Source organism: Pan troglodytes, chromosome 3 (genome assembly GCF_028858775.2).
Source record: "Pan troglodytes isolate AG18354 chromosome 3, NHGRI_mPanTro3-v2.0_pri, whole genome shotgun sequence".
In the NCBI taxonomy this organism is placed as follows: domain Eukaryota; kingdom Metazoa; phylum Chordata; class Mammalia; order Primates; family Hominidae; genus Pan; species Pan troglodytes.
The window spans coordinates 120,301,734-120,324,503 of record NC_072401.2 but is presented as its reverse complement, the minus strand read 5'-3'; the positions used below and the strand labels follow the sequence as shown (position 1 = coordinate 120,324,503).

Genomic DNA, 22,770 nt, shown 5'->3' with positions numbered 1-22,770 from the left:
ATAGCCAAACCCAGCTGATTCTTTTTCACTATGACATTTTTTAAAATGCCATCTTCCTTTTTCACTTTAGTCTTCATGCGCCTGTTATCCTCATTGCTCATACTTTATCATGTCATCATCTACCTTCTGTTCATTTTCCACCAAGCATTTTCCTTCCAGTCAGACCAAATACAAATGCTGGTATGGCATTACTCCAATCTTTAGAAATTGTTCCTAATTGCCTAGTGAATAAAATGCAAACTCTTTTGCTTGGTAACGTAGATGTCATACTCACCTCATAAACATTACCTCTCATTCCTTGCAAACTTCCACAAGCCAGTTCCCCACTACTACCCTCTGCCCTCCTCAGCCCCACAAGCTGTTTCACCTGCTTGGAATGCCCTCCTTTCTGTTCTTTACTAAACCAAATCCTAGGTTTCCTCTAAGACCCGTCTTAGAATTTCCGTCTTCTTTCTAACTAACTTAATCTACTGGAAATGTCTCCATATTCTGTATTATCCCAATACTTCAATAAAACCTATGCCACCTTCTCGTGCTCTTTCTTTATTTGTTCCTGTTACCTGGGTTTTGGTATTGCATTTATGTCATTTGGAGTCCCCACCCTATTTATAATCTGGTTGAAGTCTAGTTGGCCACTGATGTGTTTTGGATATTTGTCCCCTCTAAATCTCATGCTGAAATTTCATTTCCAGTGTTGGAGTTGGGGCCTAATGGGAGGTGTTTGGTCATGGAGGTGGATTCCTCATGAATGACTTGGTGCCATCCTCGCAGTAATTAGTTCCTATGAGAATTGATTGTTAAAAGGAACTTGGCACCTCCTCCCTCCTCTCTCTTCCTTCCTTCCTCTCTCACCATGTGATGCCAACTCCCCTTTCCCTTCTGCCATGAGTGGAAGTTTCCGGGGGCCCTTACCAGAAGCAGGTGCTGATGCCATGCTTCTTGTACAGCTCACAGAACCATGAGTCAAATAAACCTCTTTTCTTTATAAAGTACCTGGTCTCAGCTATTACTTTATAACAACATGGATGGACTAAGAAAGGCATTGTGTGTGTGTGTGTGTGTGTGTGTGTGTGTGTGTGTAATATAACATTTTGCATTTTGAACTCAGCTCCTATCTTGAGTGTTGGACTTAATAATTGACTAGGTTAGTATCTTTATGTTTTTACTTCTAAACCTATACTAATTCTTTAAAAAGTGTAAAGTTCCTGATAACTTTAATTATAAATAAAAAGGCATTTGAGATAAATTTAGGAAGCTTAAATGTATAATGCACAAAGAGTAATGTTTTCTAAGTTCCTAGAATGTGTTCATTAAATGAATTTCACCTAAACTTACAAATAATTCTACCTACATTAATTTCTAGGAATTGTAATACCTTCTGTAACCTCTTCCTGGGGATTAATGATGAGCAGGAAAATCAACTCTTTCTCGTTAGTCATTAATTATCAGGAGACACCCAGTACCTCTACATCATCATTAAGAAAATAAGCAGAGCCTTATAATAGTTAGGTAGTAACCTATATAATTATAAGCTTTACATCATAGCATTCCATCATCTGCAATTCCTTTCAGAAAAGTTGGAAAGACAAATGAAGATATGTCTCTTTTTACCTCAGTTAAGTTGACCCTAAAGAAAACAAAACTAGAGCCATATCCTATAGATTATGTAAATTAAAAACACATATAGAAGATGCTTTACATGATTTCTGTTAAAATATCAATAGATATAAAAAGAAGGCTTCTTTGCTCTATGCTTTGTGCCACATACATGGTAGAAGTTATTTTTTGAACAAAGCAAATATATATTTAGAGTTCCAATTATTTAGTGTGGTCTTATTTCAGAATTACTTTTAATCGTATACTTCCCCTTTTCTCAGTAGTATTTAAGATTTCTAGTGATTCAAAAAATATAATATCCTTTTGCAGTAACTTATAAGAAGAGAATTTTAATTATCATGAGGCATTCTTCCATTTTACTTTATTTTTGGTGACCTATTTTCTTCACCCATCTCCATTTTGCCATTTTGGTTAAAAAATAGTTTATGAACTAGGGCTTCAAAATTGGCTCATGTAGCAAGCAATGTTCATTTCTTTTTAGGAACACATATTTACTATTATTACTGTTTGTGTCATAGAAAGTATATGTAGCTTGAATTTGCCAGTGTCCCTCACCGGTAGAATTCAAAGCTACACTTATTTTTTCTGTTTTTAAAATGGTAGTATTTGAACAAATGGCATTAATTACCGGGGGGTGGTTTATATTTTCATTTATATGAGGTCTTCAACATTATACTAGAATAAGAAATATATAAAGCTGAGTTAAATTATTACTTTGACAACATCTATTGCTCAAGGGAAGCAGTAAAAGTAAAAGCTTGTTCCAGAAAATGTAGTCAGTAAATCAGATTAATGTGGTATAAATCATATAAGGATCATTCAAGAACTAGATTATAAGTAAATAAACGCTCTCTTATCTTTCAATGTCATTTGGTCTCCCTATCACTAGATGAAGCCTGTATTTATTTATCTTTGAGCTTGCAGCATAGTATCAAGAACATAATAGGCACCCAATAAATATTTGCCAAAAGTATAAATGAATATGAATGGAAATAGACCTGAGTCTAATAATATTTTTGAATTCCTGTCATATTAACCTTTCAAGTTGCAATCTACAGTCTTGACAAAGTAAATGTATCATTGTACAACGTGGCTCACTATCTTCCTTAATGATTTATTGTGCAGGTAATTTTTTGAATTAAGATCGGGCAACACACAGATCATTAAAGACAGAAGGCACCTGAGAGCATTGGAGTGCGTATCTTTATTTTTAAAATGAGGGGGAAAATTCAGAAAGGCAAAAAAAAAAAAAAAAAAAGGCAACGCTTTTTGAGTTAACACTAAATCACATGGCTGGTGGGAGAGCCAGGACCAAACCTTGGTCTCCTGATTCCCAGGCAAGATTTTCCTTTAATTACACCATGAGAGAAATTGGTGCCAAGAACTCTAGAATTCTGACAGCTGAGTATCAGTCTTCTTTATTATGGTGTTGCTTAAGTCAAATGAACATACTTCCTTGAATACTACTTTCCTTATTTTGAAAGAAGAGTAAAATTCATCACACTTTAGAGTATGTTATGTAACTCAATAAAATATGACTTTATTGCATACATTATTATTGCTTATTGCTTTGTGTTATTTATCAATATTTAATTATTTATTTCAATAAACCTGTTTGGGGTCATTTTATTTATTCAGCACCCAGTCTTCTGGGAATAGTGAAAAATTGTCAAGACATGTTCTTATATATATTATGTGTAACCAGAACACATTCGAACACAGGTGTATAAAATTATAATCAATAATTTGAAATACTGGTGGTAAGAGAATATGTTGTGTTCATAGGGACATTTTAAATCTTATTGTACCTTTCTTCAGAATTGTAGTTAAAGCATTATTCCTAGAGATGTAAGTGGAAGTTATAAAAACTGACATTATTCATTTATTCAAATGTCTAAACTTGTAGATGACTTTTCAAAGACTTCCATAAGCCACCTTATTTTGTACTACTCCATAGAGAGCCTTCTCTATTGTCATTATTGAAAGAATATGATTACATAGACTCCAGCAGATGGGGTAGGGATTATTTTTGACTCATACTTACAAGATATTTTTGATAAGAGGTTACTGGGCATAGTTATAGGGTACATGGACTTCAATTAAAAAATCATTCTTCACAAGTATAAATACTATAGTTGAGTAAGATTTGATGGCTAACTGAATTCACAATTAAAACTAGATTTAATCAATGGATGGCTGAAGAATGCTCACAAATATGAAAATAAATTTGTTAAGTGTCCTCTCAACATTTTCTGTTAACAAAAAACATAACAAGGAAAATAGAAATATGGGAAACAAAATTTTGGTGTCTGTGGATGTAGATATTAGTTTCTATAGTGTGTTTTAGTAATTATGATAAAATAAATCAGGGAAATTAGTCTGTTTGCTGTAAAGAAGGGAGCTGTCCATTCAAAACAACTTACTAGTGATGGGAGCTGGTAAGTTTTCAGGCTTAAATCTGTAAGTAAATCTTTCATAGCTCTAGGAAGAAACTCTCAGTAAATAAAACATATTTGTTGAAGTCATCATGATCTTTTCAAATTTAGGACGAATGCACTATTCCTTTTTGATTCTTCATGCCAGCCATTTGAATTTTAAAGCCATTTTCCCAAAGCTGGTTGCCTTTCTACTATCAACTTTTTCCTCTACAGTCTCTTTAAATGACAGTTTAAGTGAATGTAATATTAATACAATATGTAAAATGTAGTTTAATTTTTGTTTGTTTATTAGCTTTGAGTTGGGGAAATCTCTGTCCAAAGAGTTATATCCAAACTAGTTTTTGTCATTAGTGAGTACCAGACTTCCCTACACAATGTGGAATAAATGCTTTGAGAGGGCATTGAATGTGTCTGTAGTTCCCAGGCATGTTTCAGTGCCAAGGTTTACTCAGCGAATAAAATGCTTATCCTTGCCTGTGGAGCGCTATGTGCTTTGGAAGTGTTTCCATCTCAAACATGTAACTGGTTGTGATAAGACCATGGAAACTTTTAGTACCATTTCTCTCCACTCCCTCTCCCTCCTCTTAATGGAACAGACAAGTTCCTCAGCGCCAAATCTACAAGCTTACAATGTCCCTATTGAACTAAAAGCATACTCATATCATACATAATGCTTCTTTTGTTTACCCACCTAAACTATTCATTATGATAAAAAAAAAATAGCCTAACAGAATAAATTGAAAGAAAATATATAGAATACTTGCTTCAGAAACTAGTCATACATACAAATTTAGAAATACTGCGCATTCATTTGGATACTACCTGTTCACGTTATACCTACATTTATTTGTGCTCTAGATTGATACTGGAAATTTTCAAATGTGTATTTGTCAGATCTTCTTTGACGCATCTTAAATAGCCTGGCACCACGATTACTGAGATGGGATAATTCTTCCAACATGATGTCTCTGGGGATGCTGACCTTTTTGCCCAGGTCCATGCCATCAACATCTGTAAAACAATATTCATATGAGTAAAAATCCCAAGGTAAGCATTTTTAATGCTTTTATAAATTTCTTAATTCTAAAATTCCACCACTTTCTAATTGCATGATCATAAGTATGTCATTTATTTTCTCTAAACCTCAGTTCCTTCATCTCTAAAGTGGAGCTAATAATACTAATACCTATTGCAAAGCATTAATATGAGAATGAAATAAAAATGCTTCATGTAAAGCATGTAGCCTGGTACCTGGCACATAGTGTGAATTAAAAAGTTAGCTGTAATTACTACTAGTACAATTTAGTCTTTCCATATAGAATGAGCTTGCAAATAGCATGGCTTCATAGTTGCATTCATAAACTCTGTTTTGCTCCCCACATTTTTATGTGTCAGCTTTAGCTATCCCCCTACTGAAATGCCTACCCTCCCACTCCACCCCACCCCATTTCCCAGACTCGGTCAAAATACTATTTATTCGGCATCTAGCACTGAGTAACCTCCATAAAGTAGGCAGATGATAAGTATTGAGTGAACTTTTTCCCCAATCCAGCTCAAATGCCATTTATATTAATTTCTTACCTAAAATTTTTATTCATAATTACTCATTCATTCTCTATATTCCCATAACACTGAATCACATACATTTGATTTTGTTTTATTTGTTTTATGGTTTGCATTTTCTTTAGGTTTTACTTTCTGTGTCTCCCATACCTTAAATATATCAGATATTCAGTAAATGAGTGTTATTTCCTATTTCTTTTACTAAACAGTTTTTCCAAAATCCAAAAGAGATACAATCTTTCCACTTGCTTCTTTAATCACTAATATATTTCTGTAATACCCACAGAGTCTTTTTGCCACAGTTGACTACCGTTAAATGCATAGGAAGAAAAATTGGGCCATTAGGAAAATAAATAATTATTTTGATTGGGGCAACATTCTTTGATGATATATTAACGATAACAATTAAGCTTTTGGGATAAAACAACAGAATTACTTGTTAAATTTTCTCCCCACTTTTCTTTTGAGAGAAAAATTAGTTTACCTGTTTTGTTTTTACAGGTAAAATTAGAGGAGTCCACTAATTATAAAAGTCACAATATCAAGATTTTTGCTTCTGGGAAGATGAAGTAGATGTGTTTTTTCCTGTAAAGCTATTAAATACAACCTCACATGTTGGACATTATAAGTAAATAAATAAAAGACTCTGAAAGTGTAAAGAAATAGGCAGACAAGCTAGGGACCCCAGGACCCAAGGAACAACATGGTGATTAATACTCTGGGTGTTCTTTTAGCCCCTAAATCTCAGACTTGAAGCTGAAAATGATGGCAACCCAGAAACACCAAGAGGTCCAGACAGACAAAGCACCAACGAAAGGCTGTTCTCTCCAGCTAAAGGACCAGGAAAGGAGCTGCCTCTGCAAGACAGAAAATGTTTAGACAATGGCCGCGCTACTTTAGCCAACCACCACAGAAAACACTTTGACTTCGCTCTCACCCACGTTAAGATCTTGTGGGGAGCCCAGAATTTCACCCTGTGAGGCTGTAACAAGTTTCTCCAATACTCCCACTAGGGTGGTGTCAGAGAGACCGAGTGGGAAGTTGGGACTTTCATTCCTTTTGGCCAGTAACTAGCTCCTTGTCTCCGCAGTCTTAGTGAAGACTACGTGGGAGTCTGAACTCCTCTCCTCTCCCAGCAATAACAAAGAGGCTCCCCTCAAGTTTCAGTGGAGCCAAATAGGGAACCCAGACTTCTACATTCACCTGGCAGTAATGAGTTGGCACTCCTGCTGGAGCAGTGTCAGATAAGAACAGGTGAAAAAGAAGGTTTATTTAAAGAGCAAGCATCTCAGAACATAATGTGAAAATGTCCAGGCTTAAATTGAAAATCACTTATATATATTATGAAAATCACTTATCATACAAAGAACTAGAAAAATCTCAAACTGAATGAAAAATTAAAAAAAAAATCAAATGCCAACACTGGGATGACTGAGATATTAAAACTGACAAATATTTTAAAGTACCCATAATTTAAAACAATGCTTCAGAAAGCAGTTAGGAAACCACTTGAAACAAATTCTTTAAATGGAAAGGTTTTTTTTTTTTTTGCCAATGACTCCATCAGCAGCAGCAAAAAAAAAAAAAAAAAAACTCAGTCGAGAAATAAAAGATGTAAAGAACCAAACAAAAATTTTAGAACTCAAAATATAATAACCTGAGTAAAAAGCTCAGTGAATGGGCTCAATAGTAAAATAGAGGGGGCAAATGAGAAAAATCACTTAGCTGTTAGAATAGAATTTCCCCAATAAGACCAATACAGAGAAAAATAGACTTGAAAACAAATGAACGAGGTATTCTTAGGGATTCATGGGACTCTAATAAATGATATACATTCATGTCATTGAAGTTCCAGAAGGAGAGGAAAAATAAGGGGAGGCTGGAAAAGTACTTAAAGAAATCACGGCTGAAAAATGTCCTAAAGTTGACAAGAGATATAAACTTACAGATTCGAGAAGCTAAGAGAACCCTAAACATAATAAACCTGAATAACTCACAACAAGACTTATAATTAAGCTTCTGAAAACTAAAGACAAAGAGAAAATATTGAAAGCCACCAGAGGAAAACAACTTACTTATATAAGGGGAAAATAACTAGAATAATAGTGGATTTCTCATCAGAAACCATGGAGGCCAAAAGGAAGTTGTACCATATTTTTCTAGGTGCTGCAAGAAAAGAATTGTCAACCCAGAATCCCATACCCAGTGAAATATATCCTGCAAGAAATAAAGGGGAACTTGAGACATCCTCAGATGAAGGAAAACTAAGAGAATTTGTTGCCTGAAAGCCTACCCTAAAAGAATGGCTAAATGAAGTTTTTTTAAAACAGAAAGGAAACAATAAAAGAAGGAAGCCTGGAACATCAGAGATAAAGAAGGTATATAGTAAGCAGAAATATAGGTATATACAATAGGCTTCCCTTCTCCTCTTGGGCTTTCTAAATTATATTTTATTGTAGAAGCCAAAATTATAATACTGACTGATGTAAATGTATGTAGAAGAAATACTTAAGACAATTATTTTATAAACAGGAGAGGATAAAAAGACATCAAAGTAGATTTTTTTTTTTTTTGAGACAGAGTCTTACTCTGTCACCCAGGCTGGAGTGCAGTGACCCGATCTTGGCTCACTGCAACCTTCGCCTCCCAGGTTCAAGTGATTCTTCTGCCTCAGCCTCCTGAGTAGCTGGGATTACAAGTGCCTGCCACCACCACACCCAGCCAATTTTTGTATTTTTAGTAGGGACGGGGTTTCTCCACGTTGGCCAGGCTGGTCTCGAACTCCTGACCTCAAGTGATCCGCCCTCCTCGGTCTCCCAAAGTGCTGGGATTACAGGCATGAGCCACCGTGCCTGGCCAAAAGTAGATAAATTTTCTATACTTGCACTGGTAAAATGACAACATCAGTAGACTGTGATAAGTTATGCATCTATAATGCAATACTTAGAGCAACTCCTGAAAGCTGTATGAACAGATACATTTGAAAACACTATACCAAAATGAAACTCTGAAGTAATCTCCAGGAAGGCAGAAAAAAAAAAAACAGGAATGTAAAACAGAGATGACAAATAGAAAACTAAAAATAAAATTACATACTTAAGCTCTAAGACATTAATAAATTAAATGTAAATAATCTAAATACATCAATTGATGTCAGATTGGATTAAAGGTGAACCAACTATGGTTTGTTGGACGATGCTGCCTACATGAAACTCACTGCCTATAATAACATTATAAGCAAGTGAAAGTAACAGATTGGAAAAATATATATCAAGCAACATCAACCAAATATTACCTGATATTAATATCAGATAAAATCACAGCAACAAAGATTACCAGAAACAGAGGAGGGCATTATATAATGATTAAAGTGCGAATCCACAAAGATTGCCTAGAAATCCCAAATGTATATGCGCCAAAAACAGAGCTATAAAATATTTAAAGTAAAAAAGTAGAACTAAAAGGAGAAATAGACAAATCTACAATTATAGTTGGAAACTTCAATCCCCCCATCTCAGCAGATGATAGAACAACTAGGCAGAAGAGCAGTAAGAATATAAAATTCTACAACATTAGCAACGAATAGGACTTAATTGACATTTATATTTTATTCAACAACAATAGAACACAAATTTCTTTCAAGTGCCAGTGGAATATATATCAAGATAGACCATATCCTGGGCTATAAAATAAACCTCAACAAATTAAAATGGTTAAATTATTCAGATTGTTAGCACTGATCACAATAAAACCGAACTAGAAATTAGTAACAGAATGATAACAGGAAAATCTCCAAACACTTGGAAACTAATCAACATACTTCTAAATAGTTCATGGGACAAAAAGGAAGTCTCAAAGGAAATTAAAAATTCAGTGAACTAAACGAATTTGAAAATACAGCATATCAAAATTTATGGGAAACAGTTAACACAGTGCTGAGAGGAATATTTATAGCACTAAATGCACAGTTAAAAAAGAAAAAAGTATCAAATCAATAAATAAGTGTCTACCCCAAAAAATGTAAAAAAAAAAAGATGAACAAAATAAACTCAAAGCAAGCAGAAGGAAAGAAATAGTAAAGATAAGAGCAGAAACCAGTGAAATAAAAAACAGAAAAACAACAGAGAAAATCAATGAAGTATGGAGCTGGTTTTTAAAAGATCAGTAAAATTGATAAATCTCTAGTAAGATTAACATGGAAAATATAGAGAAGACACAAATTAACAATATTAGGAACAAAATCAGAGATATCATTACAGACACTGCAGATAGCAAACAGATAATAAGAATATTAATACTACAAACAATTCTACATATAAATTCACATAAACTTGAGCACTTAGAAAAAATTGACCAGTTCCTCAAAAAGCACAAATTACCTCAGTTCACCCAACATGAAATGAGTACTTGATTAATTATATAACTATTCAGGCAATTCAATTTATAGTCTAAAAATCTCCTCACCCCACAAAAGGCTTCAGACTTAAATCATTTCACTGGAGAATTCTACCAAATATTTAAAGAACAATTATCACCAATGCCACATAATCTCTGCCCCAAAATAGAAGAGAGTTCTTCCTAGTTCATTTCATTAAGGTAATAATACACTGATACCAAAGCCAGAGAAAGACAACACACACAGACAGGCCAGGTGGGATGGCTCACGCCTGTAATCCTAGCAGTTTGGGAGGCCTGAGGCAGGTGTATTGCTTGAGCTCAAGAGTTCAAGACCAGCCTGAGCAACATGGTGAAACCACGTCTCTATCAAACACACACACACACACACACACACACACACAATTTTAGCTGGACATGGTGGTGCGTTGGTCCCAGCTACTTGGGAGGCTGAGGTGGAAGGATCAGTTGAGCCTGGGAGGTGGTTGCAGTGAGCTGAGATCAGGCCACTGCACTCCAACATGGGAGACAGAGTGAGACCCTATCTCAAAAAAAAAAAAAAAACAGAAAAAAAAAACCACACACGCACACAGAAAAAATTACAAAACAATATCCCATATCCCACATACACGTAGAAGCAAAATCCTTAACATATTATTAGCAAATATAATTAAGCAATATATAAAAAGAATTTTATATCATGAGCCAGTGGGGTTTAATCCAGGGAGGCAAGGCTGTTTCACTATTCAAAGATCAATCAATGTAATTCACTATGTTAATAGGCTAAGGAAGAAAAATCACATTACTGTATCTTTGAGATCTAGAGCTAGGCAAAGATTCACCATGTTAATGGGCTAAGGAAGAAAAATCACTTTAGTATATCTTTGGGACCTAGGGCTAGGCAAAGAGTTGCTAAACAACACCAAAATCACGATCCATAAAAGGAATAATTGATAAACTGGACATCATCAAAATGAAAAACTTTTGCTCTGAGACAGACCCTACTAAGAGGATGAAAAGACAAGCTACAGAATGGGAAACAATATTTTCAAAACATGTAACCTTGAAAACAGTCTAGCATAAATACAGAACTATCAAAATTCACTATTAAAAAAGCAAACAATCCAATTAGAATGTGGGCCAAAACATGAAGAGGCATTTCAACTGAAGAAGATATACAGATGGCAAATAAGCATTTGAAAAGATGGTAAACATCATCAGTCACTAGGGAAATGCAAATTTAAATCACAATGATATATCACTATACACCTATCAGAATGTCTTTAATGAAAAATGATGACAGCACCATTTGCTGGTGAGGATGTGGAGAAACTGGGTCACTCATACACAGCTGCTGAAGATATAAAATGGTACAGACACTCTAGAAAACAATTTAATAAATTCTGTTATAAACTGAATGCAGAACTACCCAGCAATACTGGACATTTATCCCAGTGAAATGAAAACTTGTGTTCTTGAAAAATCATATACCCAAATGTTCATAGCATCTTCCTTCTTGATAATCAAAAACTGAAAACAACCCAGATGTACTTCAATGGGTAAACTATTAAAAACACTGTGGTCCATCCACAGCATGGTATTCAGCAACAAAAGGGAACAAATCATTGAGAACAAGACCCGGGTGAATCTCTAGAGAATTACACTGAATGAAAAAGCCATTCCCAAAAGGTTATATGCTGTATGATTCCATTTGTATATCATTCTTGAAATTACAGAAAAATTATAGAAATGGAGAGCAGAATAGTGATTGGTCAGGGTTTAAGGAGAGATGGGGCCTAGAGAGAAGTGGGTATGGCTATGAAAGGCAACATGAGGGACCCTTATGGGAATGGAAATATTATGTCTCTTGACTGTATCAATGTCAATATTCTGGTTGTGATATTGTACTATAGTTTTGCTCGATGTTACCACTGGGAAAGGGCACATGGGATAGCCCTGTATTATATCTTAACAACTGCAGGTGAAACTATGATTATCTAAAAAAAACTCAAAATAAAAAATTTAATTAAGAGCTATCAAGCCATGAAAAGACATGAAGGATTCTTAAATGTATATTTCTAAGTAAAAGAAGCCAGTCGGAAAAATCTACTTACTGTATGATTCCAGCTATTTGACATTCTGGAAAAGACAAAACTAGAAGGTAGCATAAAGATCAGTAGTTGCCAGGGACTTGGAAGGAGGTAGAGAGAGACGGATGAATAAGTGGAGCACAGAGGATTTTTACGGCCGAGAAACTATCCTGTGTGATGCTGTAATGGCAGATATACGACACTGCATTTGTGAAAGCCCATAGAACTGCGTAACACAAAGAGTGAATCCTAATGTAAACTATGGACTTTAGTTAATGCTATGGTTTGAATGTCTGTCCCTTCCAAAGCTCATGTTGAAATTTAATTGCCAGGCCAGGCGCGGTGGCTCACGCCTATAATCCCAGCACTTTGGGAGGCCCAGGTGGGCAGATCATGAGGTCAGGAGTTCGAGACCAGCCTGGCCAATGTGGTGAAACCACATCTCTACTAAAAATACAAAAATTAGCCATGTGTGGTGGTGTGCACCTGTAATCCCAGCTACTCGGGAGGCTGAAGCAGGAGAATCGCTTGAACCCGGGAGGCAGAGGTTGCAGTGAGCTGAGATCAGGCCACTGCACTCCAGCCTAGGCGACAGAGCAAGACTCCATCTCAAAAAAAAAAAAAAGAAAAAAGAAAGAAAGAAATTTAATTGCCGTTGTAACAGTATTAAGAGCTCAGACCTTTAAAAGGTAATTAAGTCATGAGTACCCCACCCTCATGGGTGGGATTTGTGACCTTATAAAAAGATGAATTCAGCCCCCTTTTCTCTCTTGTCCTCTGCCATGTGATGACTCAGCAAAAAGACCCTCCCTTGATGCTGGCACCTTGATATTGGACTCCCTGGCCTCTGGAACCATGAATCAATGTCTTTCATTATAAACTACCCAATCTCAGGTATTCTGTTATAGCAGCACAAAATGGAGTGCAACAGTTATCAATATTGGTTCATCAGTTGTTACAAATACACACTGATGCAAGATGCTAATAATAGAGGAAACAGCAGCGGGGAAGAAGTTTATATAGCAACTCATCGTACTTTCTCCCTCACTTTCCTGCAAGTCTAAAACTCTAAAAAATAAAGTCTATTATTAAAATGTTTAAAAATTTTTATACCTCTTCCTAATGCAATGCAGAACAGCTCTGTCTGGCTCTCTAGTATCCCCAAACAAAACAAAACAAAATGCTGCACTTCACAGTCCCCAGGAATGGTAGAAATAGCCTATGGAAAAGGCATAAGAAAAACAGAGCAGAGTACATGAGGGTATTTTACAACAATTTCCCGGGAGTTGCTCGTCAGCTTTGCTGAGTTCTACAGGGAATATTCACCCTTGCTTATTTGCAAGTGTTTGGAGTCTCTGTCACTATGTGTTTGGACCACGGAAGGATGAGCAAGTTTATTTTTTAGTGTGTCTATGAATATCCCTCAACATACTAGACAATGTGATGGGGATGCGATATTTCAACTTTTTGATTCTGGATTCAAAATAGCAAGTTCCATTTAGATTATAAAAGATAGAAGAGATGTTACGCTCTTGAGGTTATTTATATCCATTGTAACTGTATGGGGAAAATATGTAATGTTCTACTACTGCATATCTGTTTCCAACTCTGCATTTAGTGCTTCCATGGTGGTAGCTTGAATTTGGCCATGGTGGAAGCATTTATACCACAGAAATTTGCAAATTCTACAAATCAAAACATCCCTACTGCTGCCCCATTCAAGAACCAATTGTTAAATATATAATAGCATACTAACAGGCACATCCATCAGTGTCAGGGATATTTTGCATAAACAAATAAAACACACAAACAAAATTTTCCAAGGCTTTCCTTCCCTTCCCTTCCCTTCCCTTCTAATAGTTAAATTTATGATGTCACTGGAGCAAGGGTTTCAGAACCATTTGTGAGTTAAGGAATCTAATGCATGATCTCTCTCATTACTTAAACTTTCAGAGTCAAGAACGCTGTCAGCTGAGCACACAGATTCTAAGTTCAGCTGTTGCCTGCCCTTCACTGCAAACCCTTGCACAGGTTCTTAACGGTGTGTTTAATCTTGATGCTTGATAAATGATATGTTTGATTTAGAATACATATCCTTGCCTTCATGGCTTAGAAGGTTGTCTTTGTGGCATTAGATCATCTGTTAAAAATAAGGCCGGGCATGGTGGTTCATGCCTGTAATCCCAGCACTTTGGGAGGCTGAGGCAGGTGGATCACCTGAGGTCAGGAGTTCGAGATCAGCCCTGCCAACATGGCAAAACCCTGTCTCTACTAAAAAAATACAAAAATTAGCCAAGCGTAGTGGCAGGCACCTGTAATTCCAGCTACTCGGGAGGCTGAGCCAGGAGAATCACTTGAACTCAGGAAGTGGAGGTTGCAGTGAGCGGAGATTGCACCACTGCACTCCAGCATGGGCAACAGAGCAAGACTCCATCTCAAAAAGAAAGAAAGAAAGAAAGAAAGAAAGAAAATAATATGGTTAGGTGTACTTTCTTATTGGTGTCATTTATACTGAGAACTTCAGTTAGATGAGTTAATCTAATCCATAGTTTGCAAAGACACTTACAAATAATTGTAGTACGACAAAAGACCTTTTAAAACTGTTCTACTATGATTGGCAACTGCAATTACTAGAGGGTAGCTAGCTGAAGCTTATTTGCTTTAGGGTGGGCTTATTGATTATCTGCATTTGCACAGAACTCTTCCTCCTGTCCCTGGACAGTTGGCCTATGTAATTGAATAATAGTCCATAAAATATGTTCTTCTATAAAGTAACATGTATGTACATATTACATGTAACATGTAAGATCATAGTCCAGACTGTGATTTTGGATAATGCCTTAAAACTCCAATTGATAAAAAGTTCTGTGATAATTATCTCTACATAAAAAAGTTGATTTTGAATACCATCTGTGATTATTTTCTTATTTCATATGTCTCTGTCTTGATTTGAGTTCTAAGGCTATTTTATAAAGTTTTCAAAAATTTGTCATTAATAAAAATATTATTTAAAAACTGTATAAATCTATAAACATTCAAAAAATGACATTACCAATGTATTGAATTATACAAACAGAATAATCTAGTTCTGTTTATAGGATGTATGTCTAAAACATATTTGAGTGAAAAAGCCTTCAAAGAAAGTTAGGATGATGGAATAACATAGCTAGAATTGAACTCTGCAATTTCAACTTCAGTGTAAAATACAATTTAGCCTAGTTCTCTTGTACTCATTTTCTGGAGTGCCTTATTAGGGGTTAGATGCTCAGAAAACTTATGAATTCACAAGATATGACTGCACACCAGTTTTCAAAATAAAGCATGCAAACCTTTCTAGCTCTTATTTTTCTTGGGGCTATGAGAATGCTAATGTGAAAATTAAAACAAACCACAGAAAATTACCAAACTTGTACACTGAATCATTAAGTTCTTCTTCTATAAACTTTATATATTTGATAGGAGGTATGAAAGGCCTTTTTGGCATCTTCATTTTGATTTTGAAGATTTGATTAGTTACAGTTTAAGATACACTCCTACAAGAGAAGTAAAAGCGGTCTTCATGTAATCTTTCATCTGAAATTCTAGACTTTGTACTTTTTCAAGGAGTCCTTGCAATTTATGTCAATATTATCATTTCCTTTGTTACTGATAGAGGAACTCAAACACACTGATGTTTGGTTTCTGCACATAGCTCAGTAAATTAGAATCATGGAATTTTATAATTAGATATTCAGCAAATCCAGCCTTCCTCATTTTCTGTGTGAAATCTTGTGTCTTGTCTGGAACCCAGGACCCCTGGTACCACATTAACAACAGCACTCCATTTAGAACCTGGGCTTCCTGTTTTTAGACCACAAAGCTAAGCTCTCTTCCTGAAGTTAAAAAAACAACCTGCCCAGTTCTCTTCAGTGTGCTGGGAAAAGCTGTTGCCCAGTCATGAGGAGAAAAAAACAAACAAACAAAAAACGTACCAAAAAAAGCCCTCCTGGAACCCAGGTGAGAGGACTGTAGGGTGACTGAAGCTTACTTAGGAGGCACTGTGGTCTTCTCTATTTATGAAGCTCTTATTCTAAACGTCAGCAATATCCATGCTTAAAGTCAGGGAACATCATACTCCCAGTTCTTCTTATGGTTTTTAAAATTCCAATTCCTTTCCCCCAGCATTTCTAAACAGATGCCAGTTTCTCTAGAGTGCCTCTCCTTATTTCATTCTGATTGCCCCATCTCTTTATCAGTTTAATACTTCCTATCCTTTTATCCTTTCCTACCTCTCTCTCTTCACTCAGTCTTCAAGTTTCACATGAGATACTGAACAAGAGAAAAATATGATTAATACTGGAAAATATGTACAGATTTAGGGGTGAATTGCACAGGGCTCATGGGTGGGGACTATCAGAGGCCATCTTTTCTTGTCTCCACAACTAATTCATGCATAGATAATGGCAAATTATTTTTTGTCTTTTACAATAGCACTTGTTAGATGGTAACAACTGTGGCTGAGATACTTTTATATAAAGCACAGAGGTTTGTCTCACAAGAGTAACCAGGACAGCTTTACCATTAGCTCTGCTTCCGGCCAAAGTGATGATGATGGTAATCATAACTATGATATAATGAGGAAGGTAAATCTAAAAGCAGGCAGCCTGCATGTTTGGGATGCTTTTTATTAGTCATTTGTTGGGAGTGTAGTATATTTGCTTCTAGTACATAATTTGAAACCAAATCACAATGGATTCAAAATGAGCAACAATTTGGGGTTGTGATTAGTGGAGGCTGGGAGTTATCCACCTCTTACTCATTCTATGCAGTTAGCATTATAATCTATATGAAGAGAATTTTTCAATAATTCTTTGAGGTTATCACTCCTGATGGAATGAGGGCTCTGATGTAAAACTCCCCATTTCTGGTTCTTATATTTTTCTAGTGATTTATCTCAAAGACTCACCGGCTGCAATCTCTTTCCCCTACAAGAATGGGATTGAATTTCCACCTCATGTTAAGAGGACAACAAGTGATTTAGCCAACTCATTGTCACATTTTATACTCCTCCAAGCTAAATGTTTTTGGTAAGTAGTAATAAAAATTAAATGAGTTATGATGCTGAAAAAAAATTCTGATGCACAAGGGGAAAGGAGAGAAGGCAGGAGAAGGGGATTTCGACTGGAACATCCTTTTCAATTTATCTTTATAAAGGACAATCCAGTCAAAATTTGATTTATTTAGTCTTACAATTAAGATCAAAGCAGTTGCATGTTTTATCTTAAATTATCCAGATTTTAACTCCTGTAAAATGTTTGAAAGTTTGGAGGATCATTCCCAAAAAAGTTTCTCTGAAGTCCATTTTATTATGCATCCTGAGAAAAAATTATACTCCCCTAGCTCCAGATCTCTAAACATCATGCTATACACAAATAGTAAAGTTCCATATAAAATGTCAGAGGAAATAAGAGAAGAAAAATATTTGAGTGGTTTCATAAAGTACTGAAGTTATTTCATCTGGGATGAGCTTGGAAAGAATCTGATTATCCCCATGTTATCTGAAATACTTGACATTCCAACAAAGAGCATGTGACTCCTCTTAAGGGAGCTGGTACTCATCCAGTGACATGGGAGGGAGGGCTTCAGCTGACTTAACGTGGCTAGGATTTACTGGTGGTGAGATAGTGGTTTTGAGGGTTTCCCCCACTTTGATATATAATTGTGTGTTTTCTCCCACATATTTTTTATAAAAACAATAGTTATGTTTATAAAAAAAAGGAAAAAAACTTCTTACCCTTATAGATCTATGTCAGAGCTAACAGTAGATTCCAACACATGACTTAGGCTAGAATACATTAAATGGACTGACTGTTTTATGATTAGGATGTCATTAGAAAATAATAACATGAAAGGTCTATTTTAAGGTAAACAATTTTGTCACAAACTCCAGTGATCATCTGATTTTTGCCACATTGATCAGAAAAGCTAAAAAATAATTTCAAGTAAACTACTTGAAGCTGGAAACACAAAGATGCATGAAATTTTAAATAAGGCATGAATTTTGGAACTTTGGATTGGTATGAATTCAGTTCTGGTATCTGATTCAGAATTATTCTCATTTTATTCCAAGCTAATTTGATATTACAGTAAAACATGAGAACCAAGTTGAATCCAGTACAGTGGTTTTGTATTGCAGAAAATAGAAAACAACAACAGGACCTCTTAGTTATGACTACATTGTGTGGGGAGCATCTAAAAGTCTTTGATGCTGTTCCTCTAGCTTTATGGAAGGTGTAATATGAAAACCTTATGCTCAATACTCTTCCCAGGTCTCAAGCTTCTAGGTCTCAATATTGTAGTAGTGAAAGGCTGCATTCCTTGTCAATACAGGGGAAATAAGGAGGCATTCTGAAAATTCCACAAATATATCTGGAATGGCTCAAATCAGCTCCTAAGAGGACCTGAATATTTTTCTTAACTTTTAAAATTGATGCTATACGTTGCTTATAAACAAAGTTGAATTTCCTTTATAAGAATCAAAATGCAAGTTATAAAGCATTGCTTTCTCAAGTTAGTTGCTAGAATTTAAAGAAAAGGAGAGAGTGAAATATTACCTTGCACATAATATATATTAAAATTTTTTTGAGTCATATGATTTGAGACTACAATAACTTTATATTTTCTCAGAAGTTACAAATAAAAGTAGACTTTGCACACAAAATATGTTAGTAAATCAATTAACAAATATGAAGTGTTAAATAAGCAATAGAAATGGAGTTAAATAATAAGCAATACATATGAATTCCAACTTAATAGCTTGATAAAAAAGATGATAGAACTTATTTTGAGTGATTTATATAATGTAAGGTAAAAGAAATCAAGCTAAACCATGTGGGATGGACAATAAAGACAAGATTGTATGAGACTTGTCCAGAAAAAAAAAAAGAATCGAGAGTGATCTTAACTTATAATGTGGAAGGCAGGCCAAGCAGAATGTACATCAGCTGTCAGATTGCTTCATGCCTTTTACAGCAGTTGTTCCTCTGAAAATAGCTTCCAAATGAGAAAGGATGACTACAAAAGGATTAGTTACCATAGGCTTTTCTACACCCCCTAGAGCTCCAGGTTTGTTATGACAGAACAGCAAGAATCTAAAGGAAGTAAACTATGGAATATTAAACAACGTCAGGATGGAGCCACATTCATGCTGTGCTATATTAATGCTACGAAGGATTTTTATTGATACCATTTCCATGGACTTCCTTCATGATGGCTGTTGCTTGCTGTTTTCTCTGCTTCATCATAGTATTATGTGATAGCATGGTTTTTTTTGTTCCCTGTTAAAAACAAAGGGACATTATTGAGGCAATGTGAAGAACTCATTTGGAGTGTCTTATAATCACTGTTTTGAAAGACAACATGTTTGTTCTTTATTAAAAAGTTATTATCGCTTGCTACTGAAAGACTTCAATACGCATTCCTTATCTGGTGACAGAGTATGTTATTCATTGACAGGCAATGTCACAGTGAACAGAGACCCAGTCTGGACATTAATACAATGATCATCAGGCAGTGAGAAACAATGAAATTGCTGGTCTCCTTTCCCCTCCCTCTCTTTTCTCCACAGTATTTTAGTCTGTCATTGTCTCCTCACTGGCCTTCATTTGTACCAGCATCACACTCCATCAATTCCAGCAAACTGTAAGAATGAAGAAGACACTAGACTAAACCAGAATTCTTTGGTGGTAGCATTTTAATATTGGCAACAGCTGCCCTTTAAAGCAGAGAATGCCCATTTATGAGTCACAACTCTGAATATCCTTGGACGACTGACTAATAAAACATTTTAGGAAACAACATACTCACCTTGCTGTTAGATTGTGCTTTTTCAGCGGGGATGAATCCCAGTTTGTGGAGGAAGACTCTGGAGATGGACTATGGATGGCACTTGGGCCTGATGGTTTTTATCCTTGAACCTGGGACAGCATGGTCCCTACTCTGACTCAAACTGGGGACTGAGCTTTTCTGAAGAGACTGGCATTCAGCTGACATCAACTGGCTATATATAGCACCAAATACTTTAGCTACTCATATCTTCCTGGCGAAAGGGAGGAACAGGGAAAGATTAGGCTCTCTCCATTGTGTTTCTAGTTTGTGAGATGGTTAAATGAAACGTTCATTGGACATGCAGAAAGTTTTTAGTGAGCACTTTCTGTTGAACAGATAGTAGCCAAAAGGGATTTTAAACACTTTTAAACATCTAGCTCTTATGTTACATGTTAATTGACGTGGCAAGAGACACATGCATGAATCAGAACAGAATGATAGATTTTTCATAATTAAAATGAACAATATAGGCAGTAATATCTATGTAGACTCTAGAAGAAAGGAAGTAATGTGGGGTGGATCAATAGAGCCAGTTCTTAAGCTGTAGTGAGAACTCATGCTAGGTTGAGAAAAGTATGTAGTATTTGAATAGTGAACTCAGGAAGCATTTTGAAATGAACCATTAGAGGATGAGCCATGAAGCTGGGTAGAAGCTGAGACTCATAACCGGGTCATGCTTTTTGAAGGGCCTACAGAGACCAGTCCCTGTAAAGTTGACCAGTCTCTACAATGTCTAGGGTCAAGGATTTTCATTTGCAGGCATGACAAGATTTGAAAGGTTTGCCTGTCAAAAGGTTTGGCCTCCTTGATGGTCCCTGGACACAAAAACGTGTTCTCATCTCTGGGCTTTTCCTTTTACTATTTCCCCCTTTCCTTTTACTATTTCCCCCTTTCCCTGGTTGAAATGGTGTCCTCAGCAGATAATCATTATGTTAATTTTGGTTTCCAAAACGAAAATAGATACTGTATTCCTTTTACTATTTCCCCCTTCCATACTTTCCCTCTACTCACATGGCACAGTCATGCATTCAGGACTCTGCTCAGATAACAATCCCTCATAAAATCCTTCCCTTATCACCTTGTCTAAAATATCACACTGTGCCACTCTCTAGTCCCTTACTCTGCTTCATTTTCTTTATATTTTTCTATTAGTTAAGATAAAAGTCAAATGGGAGTGACAGAAACCCCCCCAAAACAGAACTGTAAAAAGATGGAAGATGTTTCTCTCACAGGTAAGCTTAGTCTAGAAGTAAGTAATTGAGGGTTTGCATGACTGACATAATTATCAAGGGCTCAGTTACCCTCTAACTTTTTGCTCCACTATCCCTAAAATGCAGACCCCTTGGGCCTAATTGGCTGCCCCAGCTCCAGTCAGCATGCATATATTTCAACCAGCAGGAAAAAGAAAAAAAAAATGAGAAGGGAATACTGTCTTCTTTTCAGAACATGTCTGATGTTGTTCGTACTTCCGTTTACATCCCATTGGGCAGAACTTAGCCATATAGCCGTACATAACTCCAGAAAGGTTGGGAAGTGTAGCTTCTATTCTAGGTAGTCATGAGTCCAATTGAAATTCATACATAACTTACTAACAAAGAAGTAATTGTTGCTGAGTGACAACTCAGTTTTTTCACTAAGAACATGTCAACATTATTCTATCTATCTATCTATCTATCTATCTATCTATCTATCATCTATCTATCTATCTATCTATCTATCATCTATCTATCTAGCAAAAGTTTATGTTATGTACAATTCTAAAGGTTGAAATGGCGTCCTCAACAGTTTTACTAGCACCTGTAATCCCAGCTACTCTGAAGGCTGGGGTGGGAAGATTGCTTGAGTCCAGGAGGTAGAGGTTGCATCTATTTATGTGATATCTCTTTTTTCTACTAAACTATGAATCCTATAATGGCTTGGGCTTTGTATCTTCAGCAGTTGGAATTGTATCTGGCATATGGTAAGCACTCAATATTCATTGAATGAATGAATAAATGAGTAGGTTGGAGATTAACTGCAGAATGCATTAAAGGTTTGGCATGAGTTTGGAATTCAAATGAACAGTCGCTTGAATGTACAAAGGTGGTGGCTATTTGTGGGAGGAATTGTATTTTATAAGATTGAAATCGGTTATACATTTTGGTGCCTGATCATAGGATTGAAAGTTTAAGGTTGTAAATCACAGCACTTTGGGAGGCCAAGGTGGGTGGATCGCTTGAGCCCAGGAGTTTGAGACCAGCCTAGGCCAGCTAGCAAAACTCTGCCTCTACCAAAAAAACAAAAACAAAAACAAAAAACCCAAAAATTAGCCAGGTGAGTGGCATGCACCTATAATCTCAGCTACTCCAAAGGCTGGGGTGGGAAGATTGCTTGAGTCCAGGAGGTAGAGTTTGCAGTAATCCATGATCAAGCCACCGCACTCCAGCCCGGGCAAGACCAGACCTTGTTTAAAAAAAAAAAAAAAGAGAGAGAAAGCTAAAGGTTGTAGATAGCAGGTTTAAGCTAATCTAGCTAACCTATTGCAATTGCTTCTAAACAAACCATTTGCATTGAAAGTATAATTAGGTATCAAATGAGAAACAATTTTGCCAAAGCAAATAAATTTAAATTCCCTCTCAAAATCCCTTGAGTGCCCGTATGTTCCTGGCTGTAGCCTTTACCATAGTATGCTATTAGACAAGTCTTTTAAACTCTGTTTTCTTATCTGTAAAATGGTGATTACAGTATCTATCACATAAAGTCATGGACATTTTACATGGGACAATTTAGAAAGTCCTTATACTTAGTAAAAATTTAATAAA

General features: G+C 35.9%; 1 protein-coding gene across 1 annotated transcript in view; it reads right to left on the bottom strand.

The window, feature by feature from the left end:
- The window catches only part of MYOZ2 (myozenin 2), a 51,255-nt gene extending 31,075 nt beyond the window's left edge, over positions 1-20,180 (bottom strand). The window contains exons 1-3 of the mRNA XM_001148878.5: positions 19,949-20,180; positions 19,329-19,419; positions 4,897-5,066 (exon numbers count right to left, since the gene is read on the bottom strand). Of these exons, the coding sequence (XP_001148878.1) occupies positions 4,897-5,066; positions 19,329-19,404 (246 nt within the window). The 5' untranslated portion in view covers positions 19,405-19,419; positions 19,949-20,180. The remainder of the gene's footprint in view (positions 1-4,896; positions 5,067-19,328; positions 19,420-19,948) is intronic.
- Positions 20,181-22,770: the final 2,590 nt, after the last annotated feature.